The sequence below is a fragment of the Salvelinus alpinus genome, chromosome 8, assembly GCF_045679555.1.
Source record: "Salvelinus alpinus chromosome 8, SLU_Salpinus.1, whole genome shotgun sequence".
NCBI classification, from domain to species: domain Eukaryota; kingdom Metazoa; phylum Chordata; class Actinopteri; order Salmoniformes; family Salmonidae; genus Salvelinus; species Salvelinus alpinus.
The window spans coordinates 11261946-11271754 of record NC_092093.1 but is presented as its reverse complement, the minus strand read 5'-3'; the positions used below and the strand labels follow the sequence as shown (position 1 = coordinate 11271754).

The 9809-nt window shown below is 44.5% G+C and overlaps 1 protein-coding gene across 1 annotated transcript in view; it reads right to left on the bottom strand.

The window, feature by feature from the left end:
• Positions 1 to 5632: 5632 nt before the first annotated feature.
• LOC139582543 (poly(A) polymerase alpha-like) overlaps positions 5633 to 9809 on the bottom strand; it is a 30125-nt gene continuing 25948 nt past the window's right edge. The window contains exons 18-20 of the mRNA XM_071412630.1: positions 9686 to 9809; positions 7933 to 8001; positions 5633 to 7673 (exon numbers count right to left, since the gene is read on the bottom strand). The exon at positions 9686 to 9809 is cut by the window's right edge and continues 164 nt beyond it. Coding sequence (XP_071268731.1) covers positions 7578 to 7673; positions 7933 to 8001; positions 9686 to 9809 — 289 coding nt within the window. The 3' untranslated portion in view covers positions 5633 to 7577. The remainder of the gene's footprint in view (positions 7674 to 7932; positions 8002 to 9685) is intronic.

Genomic DNA, 9809 nt, shown 5'->3' with positions numbered 1-9809 from the left:
CTCTCTGATTCAGAGGGGTTGGGTTAAATGCGGAAGACACATTTCAGTTGAATGCATTCAGTTGTGCAACTAACTAGGTATCCCCCTTTCTCTACTGTCTCCTCTAGAGCCAAGCCTTTGCTAATTGTACCTTTGCTTACCTCCAACAGTACAAAAAGGCATCCACACCCTCAACTGGTTTTGACTAGAAAGGATACAGCTTGTCAAAATTGATTAGGAGGATAGGAGAACTTACACAGCAAGTTAGGAGAATTAACGCAGCAGGTTAGGAGAATTAACGTAGCAGGTTAGGAGAATTAACGCAGCAGGTTAGGAGAATTAACGTAGCAGGTTAGGAGAACTTATGCAGCAGGTTAGGAGAATTAACGTAGCAGGTTAGGAGAATTAACGTAGCAGGTTAGGAGAATTAACTAGCAGGTTAGGAGAATTAACGTAGCAGGTTAGGAGAATTAACGTAGCAGGTTAGGAGAATTAATGTAGCAGGTTAGGAGAACGAATGCAGCAGGTTAGGAGAATTAGGTTAAGGTTAGAAAAAGGTTCTGATAAAATGATTTTAAAAATCTACTTTTGACATAAGCTGTATCCAATCTAGACATGACATCAACCTGTCTGTCATGACACAGCAGCCTTCTCTCCACTATAGAACTGGCCAGATCACTCAGAGCGCTGTCTCAGTTTATCTTCTCAGATCTCCTTGAGAAGGAGACCTCTAAACATTGCGGCGTCTCCCTTCCCTTTCAAGGTAGAAAGCACAGTAGCATTCATTGTTTTCATCTCACCTCTCAGTTTGTGAAAGCCGCTCCTGCTTTAATCACCTGATTTGTTGAGTGGAGACGCTTGAAAACAGTCAGGAGAGATTTAATATGCATCTAAGAGGGGAACATCAATGACCGGTATGGTACGATAAAGAGAACATCAATGACCGGTATGGTATGATAAAGAGACCATCAATGACCGGTATGGTATGATAAAGAGAGCATCAATGACCAGTATGGTATGATAAAGAGAACATCAATGACCAGTATGGTAGGATAAAGAGAACATCAATGACAGGTATGGTATGATAAAGAGAACATCAATGACCAGTATGGTATGATAAAGAGAACATCAATGACCGGTATGGTATGATAAAGAGAACATCAATGACAGGTAGGTAGCCTAGTGGTTAGAGCGTTGGACTAGTAACCGAAAGCTTGTTGGGTCAAATCCCCGAGCTGACAAGGTAAAAATCTGTTGTTCTGCCTCTGAACACAGCAGTTAACCCACTGTAGGCTGTCATTGTAATTAAGAATTTGTTCTTAACTGACTTGCCTAGTAAAATAAAGAGGGGATCCTCTGAAAGGAGTGTGTACAAGGAAAGGAGCGCAGCACCAGGTCAACTGGGAGGGAACCTAACTTTAGTCAGGAGCCCAGAGGATTTAGCCGTCACAGAGAGCAACTCAAGAGAGACGGAGGAGGAGGCATCCAAGGCAAAGGAAAGTCTTGTCTGTCTAGATGAACATAGCACCTAAGGCATGGTTGCAATATGAACCAGGCTGCACTCCAATGGGTGCCACTTAGTGGAGGTTAAGGTCAAAGTGTACGTATGGCCCTATTTCAACTCATAACATCACTATGGTTCTATTTCAACTCATAACATCACTATGGTTCTATTTCAACTCATAACATCACTATGGTTCTATTTCAACTCATAACATCCCTATGGTTCTATTTCAACTTATAACATCACTATGGTTCTATTTCAACTCATAACATCACTATGGTTCTATTTCAACTCATAACATCACTATGGCCCTATTTCAACTCATAACATCACTATGGTTCTATTTCAACTCATAACATCACTATGGTTCTATTTCAACTCATAACATCACTATGGTTCTATTTCAACTCATAACATCACTATGGTTCTATTTCAACTCATAACATCACTATGGTTCTATTTCAACTCATAACATCACTATGGTTCTATTTCAACTCATAACATCACTATGGCTCTATTTCAACTCATAACATCACTATGGTTCTATTTCAACTCATAACATCACTATGGTTCTATTTCAACTCATAACATCACTATGGCTCTATTTCAACTCATAACATCACTATGGCTCTATTTCAACATTGAAATTGAATTAATTGATTGAAAAGTATATATATAAAATAAGGACAATCCATTTCATTCACTGATAAAGAATCCAAGCATGCCTATAAACCAGGCTACCTGTAAACATTACAGTACTCTCAACACGAGCCGTCCTGAACTAAACTATATGTCCCAGCATGCATTGCCAGACCATGCCCTCCCACCAGCATCGGCACGTTGCCCGTGGCGACGAGTGTGGGGTCACGGCAACGTAGAGTCCCGTAGGTGGTACAGAACCCCTCTGTCACTCACATGGTAAACGTCAATTACTCCTTGTCCCGTCATCAATCTGGTGGTCTAACAACCTCCAGCAGATGGAGACCCAGCAGGAGGACAGGAGGGCCGTGCCCTGGGCCGCTACCCCACACAGAGAGCACTCTGTTGGGCTAAGAGGGGACACAACACAAGGATAGCCTGGGTCGCTCCCAGCAGGAACTACCCCACACAGAGAGCACTCTGTTGGGCTAAGAGGGGACACAAAACAAGGATAGCCTGGGTCTCTCCCAGAAGGAAGACGGGGGGCCGTGCCCTGGGCTTCTCCAAAACAGAGAACATTCTGCTGGGCAAAGAGGAGTCACAACACTGGGGGAGACCCACGGCCCAGCCCAGATCTCTCCCACAGAGCAGCCAGACACACCTCTGGATGAAGGCCTAATGTAGGGGAATATTGATGAGGACAGCACACAGAACAGTTATTTAACACATCTCTATGGAGGACCGTTTGTATGGTGGAGTAGCATTCGAAATAGAATGGACATTCCTATGCATTTTCTATGGTGCAGGGTCACTGCTGTCAATGAGGAGGATCCATCTGAATTAGCCTAGCTAGAACACATGCACTGCTTCTATAGTGACGCAATAGGAACAGCCAGCAAAGACAGGCAATACGAACGACCAAGTTTATTGTTCCTTACCATGTCCCTCTGCCATTTTATACAGCGTCTGGGATTATTGACCGAATGCGCCGAGCCACAGATACGGCTTGCTGTAAATACATAGGACCTATAGAGTCAAAGGTAGACCCTATATAAAGCAGAGATGTGAACGCAAACATCTGACCATATTGAAGCAATACATAAACTAATGATAAACATGATCTGGGAGTGAATAAACTGGTGTGTGTGTCCAATCAAATATATTCAAAAGACAAGACTAACCACCTGCTGAGTTAAGAGGAAGACTGATCTGTTCCTAAGCAACAACACACTCTTACAAGCTCCGTCTAATGTCTTGGGAAATTCGGACCGGCTCGGGATGCAGATAGGAGGATTCGGAGGCACATAGGAATAACAACAGACTAGTTTAACTAGGACAAGTCATGAGCACGCTCTCTGCATAGCCACGGTTTCCAGTCTTTTACATTTCTGTGATATTTCAGAAACTGTCGTCTGACTTGTGGGACTACACTCAGAGTATCACAGTCTCTTCGTCTACTAAGAGACTGCTCCCTGGGTATACCAGTCTCTTCATCTACTAGGAGACTGCTCCCTGGGTATACGAGTCTCTTCATCTACTAGGAGACTGCTCCCTGGGTATACCAGTCTCTTCGTCTACTAGGAGACTGCTCCCTGGGTATTCCAGTCTCTTCATCTACTAGGAGACTGCTCCCTGGGTATACCAGTCTCTTCATCTACTAGGAGACTGCTCCCTGGGTATACGAGTCTCTTCATCTACTAGGAGACTGCTCCCTGGGTATACCAGTCTCTTCATCTACTAGGAGACTGCTCCCTGGGTATACGAGTCTCTTCATCTACTAGGAGACTGCTCCCTGGGTATACCAGTCTCTTCGTCTACTAAGAAACTGCTCCCTGGGTATACCAGTCTCTTCATCTACTAGGAGACTGCTCCCTGGGTATACGAGTCTCTTCATCTACTAGGAGACTGCTCCCTGGGTATACCAGTCTCTTCGTCTACTAGGAGACTGCTCCCTGGGTATTCCAGTCTCTTCATCTACTAGGAGACTGCTCCCTGGGTATACCAGTCTCTTCGTCTACTAGGAGACTGCTCCCTGGGTATACCAGTCTCTTCATCTACTAGGAGACTGCTCCCTGGGTATACCAGTCTCTTCATCTACTAGGAGACTGCTCCCTGGGTATACCAGTCTCTTCATCTACTAGGAGACTGCTCCCTGGGTATACCAGTCTCTTGGTCTACTAGGAGACTGCTCCCTGGGTATACCAGTCTCTTCGTCTACTAGGAGACTGCTCCCTGGGTATACCAGTCTCTTCATCTATACCAGTCTCTTCGTCTGCTAAGAGACTGCTCCCTGGGTATACCAGTCTCTTCATCTACTAGGAGACTGCTCCCTGGGTATACCAGACTCTACGTCTACTAGGAGACTGCTCCCTGGGTATACCAGTCTCTTCATCTACTAGGAGACTGCTCCCTGGGTATACCAGTCTCTTCATCTACTGGGAGACTGCTCCCTGGGTATAGCAGTCTCTTCATCTACTAGGAGACTGCTCCCTGGGTATACCAGTCTCTTCATCTACTGGGAGACTGCTCCCTGGGTATAGCAGTCTCTTCATCTACTGGGAGACTGCTCCCTGGGTATACCAGTCTCTTCATCTACTAGGAGACTGCTCCCTGGGTATACCAGTCTCTTCATCTACTGGGAGACTGCTCCCTGGGTATAGCAGTCTCTTCATCTACTGGGAGACTGCTCCCTGGGTATAGCAGTCTCTTCATTTACTGGGAGACTGCTCCCTGGGTATACCAGTCTCTTCATCTACTGGGAGACTGCTCCCTGGGTATAGCAGTCTCTTCATCTACTGGGAGACTGCTCCCTGGGTATAGCAGTCTCTTCATCTACTGGGAGACTGCTCCCTGGGTATAGCAGTCTCTTCATCTACTGGGAGACTGCTCCCTGGGTATAGCAGTCTCTTCATCTACTGGGAGACTGCTCCCTGGGTATAGCAGTCTCTTCATCTACTGGGAGACTGCTCCCTGGGTATAGCAGTCTCTTCATCTACTAGGAGACTGCTCCCTGGGTATTCCAGTCTCTTCATCTACTAGGAGTTGAGATACTTAAGCAAAAGGAAATGTATTTCCTACTTTATAAATTTACTTCAGATTTACAAATAATGTATGATTTTGTAATGTTGTAAATCAAGTTAAAAAGAACATTTTAAAATGAATAGAAATGTGATAAAACATCTGATAATGTAAGCACTGCCATTTGAACCATACACAAACCAACAACCCAGGTCTTCCCCAACTCGGTCCTGGGGAACATTCTGTTTTTTGCCCTAACACTACGCAGCTTATTCAAAACGATCAAAGTCTAATGATAAGTTGATCATTTGAATCAGCTGAGTAGTGCTAGGGCAAAAAGCAAAACGTGCACCCCTTCAGTTCCCGAGGACCGAGATGGAGAAACAGCAGGGGTAAGAGTCCGCTGGGGTGTTATGCGACTGTGTTGGAACTTCTTGCTGCGTTTTTCCTCACGCAGTTGTGGCACACTTTGAACAAAAACACAAGACTATCTTCGCAACAAGGTAGACCTTTATTTGTGAAAAAAAGTACAATACCTCTCATCCTTACAAATACACCTAAGAAAAAAAATACGTTCAACTGAAAAAGAGCATTGTAAGAACAGGGGACAGAACATTTAAATGGTAGTCATTGAAGAGAAACATCTGTACATGTTGATTAACACACTGTAGGTTGACAGTGGTCTTCAGATTCATCATCACCATACAAGTCCACACGATTAGCACAAACAAATTCAAACAAAAGTATCATTTTGTTAATACATCTAGAAAATATTGAGAAAGTTAAAATGTTAAAAGTCAGGACACATTGTTTTTAAACATTAAAAAAATAATAAAACGGAACAAAAAAAAGATCTGTTACTTTGTTTGCTAACCCTACGAACAAGTTTTAAACCAGTTGACTATTCCCACAAAGTCCACATCCACGTGAACAAGCAAATCCAAAATGAATAACCAACAAAGACAATTGGTCTTTTGAACTAAACCCTCTATGTAATGTTAGAATAATTATCTTGATTCAAATTGCACCATTTTAAGCAAAAATAATAATAATTCACCAAGGCGAAAGCTCAAGTCCTTTATATTCTAAGCAAAAGAAAAGCATTGTCTTTCATCATGTTATTGTACAAGACAGACACTAATGGTTACTGTACAATGCATGTACACATAGAACAAATTTAGATTCTATGCCCATTCTAATCATTTTGATTCAATACAATGTATATCTGAATGCTTTCAGTCAGACACCAGACCACCTCTCTACTCTACACTCGGCCTACAGCACTCTGCTACTACCCTCTCTTACTGTAGCAGTCCTCGGACATAAATCAGAGATAATCTGAACGTTAGCGTGAATGTAGAAAGATGACTAAACTCTTAACTCCTTTGTGTCATCTCTAGATTATAAACATGCATCCTAGACAGAGAAACTACACCATCCTGTTCACGGAGACATTCTGAGATATTTGTTTTTTTGTTTTTTTTGGTCAAAGTTATTGTGTTGTACATGTACACAAACCTGATGTAGTTCCATTAGCAAGCGTACAGCTGCACGTGATGACAGCGTGGACATCTTTACGATGCGTTCCCTCATACACTACCTGTATACCCTGAAGGCCACCTCATATCCCAACAGTTACCTGACAGACAGCGATTACCTGCCCATGGACACAGCCGATTCCCTTTATATAATGACCAGGGTTGTAAGTAGTGGACTATATTAGGGCCTTCAAGCCAGTTCCACTTTTCATTGGTCCAGTCTAAAACGGGGATTGATTTAGACCTGGGACACCAAGATGTGTGCAATTAGTTACCGGGTAGAATAGAAAAGCAGCAGGCTCCAGACCTCGTAGGGGTCAGAGTTTATTAACCCTGCTATAGGGAACAGGGTGTCATAACCTGTAGTCAGTCATCTGTTAATCTGTTATAGAAGACCGGAAATAACAGGTTAGAACTGGCATACGTGAGCACGTCTGTCTGTCTGCAGAGTCACTGTGACATCTTTGTGCAACATTCTACTCCTTCCAGCAGCTCTGGAAGAAGTAGGATGAAGATGCCTCAATGGTTAAGGTGAAGACACAGGGGAAGGTAAGCTGATCCCAGATCTGTGCCTAAGGGACAACTTTAAATTTAACCAGTAAGGTAGAGGTTTGGAAGCTGCCTGGGAGAATCCAGTAGAAGGGCAACATCGCCCTCTTGTGAAGATAGCTGCAACTACGCCCTGCATGTCAACTGACAATGTCCCTAGTCGAGAGAGCGCTGTCTGTGTGTCTGTCTAGTCGCCTGTGCGTCCACCCTGTCTGTCTATGTGTCTGTCTGCAGCACTGTGGGCATTCCGTGGCAAAGGACAGAGGACAAGTAGGTCTTAGGACATCCACCGTAGCGGTCAGGGGTTGGGGTCCGGGGGAGGCTGGATTGGTGCGTCTGTCTGTCCTCTCCTACCTGCTGAGACGAAGCTTGATAGAGTTCTTCACCACTGGAATGGGGTTGGCTGGCAAGAGAGGCACGTCAGACAGATCCGTACTCACCATTCTCTGAGGGGAGAGAGAGATTATTAAGTTGTTTTGGCTGCAAAATTCACAAAATAAACAGACCAAAGTGGAGATAATTACCTGTAGCCTACCTAGAATAATGAGAGATACTCTTTTGTGAGTGTAATATTTACTGTTCATTTCTGATTGTTTATTTCCCTTTTGTTTTTATCTATTTCACTTGCTTTGGCAATGTAAACATATGTTTCCCATGCCAATAAAGCCTATTGAATTGAGAGAGAGAGAGAGAGAGAGCTGATACCTTAATGTTTGCCTCCATCTTCACTTCCCCTTCAGAAGTCATCTCCTCAGATATACTGTCCTCATTCACCTGGGAACACAAGGGCCCACAGAACGGTTTATCACAACTACCATTCACCTGGGAACACCAAGACCCACAGAACAGTTTATCACAACTACCATTCACCTGGGAACACAAGGGCCCACAGAACGGTTTATCACAACTACCATTCACCTGGGAACACAAGGGCCCACAGAACGGTTTATCACAACTATCATTCACCTGGGAACACAAGGGCCCACAGAACGGTTTATCACAACTACCATTCACCTGGGAACACAAGGGCCCACAGAACGGTTTATCACAACTACCATTCACCTGGGAACACAAGGGCCCACAGAACGGTTTATCACAACTATCATTCACCTGGGAAAACAAGGGCCCACAGAACGGTTTATCACAACTACCATTCACCTGGGAACACAAGGGCCCACAGAACGGTTTATCACAACTACCATTCACCTGGGAACACAAGGGCCCACAGAACGGTTTATCACAACTACCATTCACCAGGGAAAACAAGGGCCCACAGAACGGTTTATCACAACTACCATTCACCTGGGAACACAAGGGCCCACAGAACGGTTTATCACAACTATCATTCACCTGGGAACACAAGGGCCCACAGAACGGTTTATCACAACTATCATTCACCTGGGAACACAAGGGCCCACAGAACGGTTTATCACAACTATCATTCACCTGGGAACACAAGGGCCCACAGAACGGTTTATCAAAACTACCATTCACCTGGGAACACAAGGGCCCACAGAACGGTTTATCACAACTATCATTCACCTGGGAACACAAGGGCCCACAGAACGGTTTATCACAACTATCATTCACCTGGGAACACAAGGGCCCACAGAACTGTTTATCACAACTATCATTCACCTGGGAACACAAGGGCCCACAGAACGGTTTATCACAACTATCATTCACCTGGGAACACAAGGGCCCACAGAACGGTTTATCACAACTACCATTCACCTGGGAGCACAAGGGCCCACAGAACGGTTTATCACAACTACCATTCACTTGGGAACACAAGGGCCCACAGAACGGTTTATCACAACTATCATTCACCTGGGAACACAAGGGCCCACAGAACGGTTTATCACAACTATCATTCACCTGGGAACACAAGGGCCCACAGAACGGTTTATCACAACTATCATTCACCTGGGAACACAAGGGCCCACAGAACGGTTTATCACAACTATCATTCACCTGGGAACACAAGGGCCCACAGAACGGTTTATCACAACTACCATTCACCTGGGAACACAAGGGCCCACAGAACGGTTTATCACAACTATCATTCACCTGGGAACACAAGGGCCCACAGAACGGTTTATCACAACTATCATTCACCTGGGAACACAAGGGCCCACAGAACGGTTTATCACAACAATCATTCACCTGGGAACACAAGGGCCCACAGAACGGTTTATCACAACTATCATTGACTATGCAACACCAAGACCCACAGAACAGTTTATCACAACTACTAGGCTGGGGCAGTATACCGTATACCAAGGTATTTGGAAAAAGCCACAAGATGGTTTTTCAACACCGTCCAAACTATTTATTTGAAGTTTTTCAATAAATGTGAATATCTGTCGTCAACTTCTGCAATACATTAGGAGACGCAGAGACATAAAAATGGTATCCATACATGAAATTGGACCATGATGATAAGTTTGTTGTGTACCTCTGCCTCCAAAGAGGCGCCCCCCTCTCCCTCTCCAGCGCTAGCTGCACCACTATCCTCTGTTGTCTTTGTCTCTGGGACTATGGAGGGGTCCTCGCTCTGGTGCTCCTTAGGGCTCTTCTCC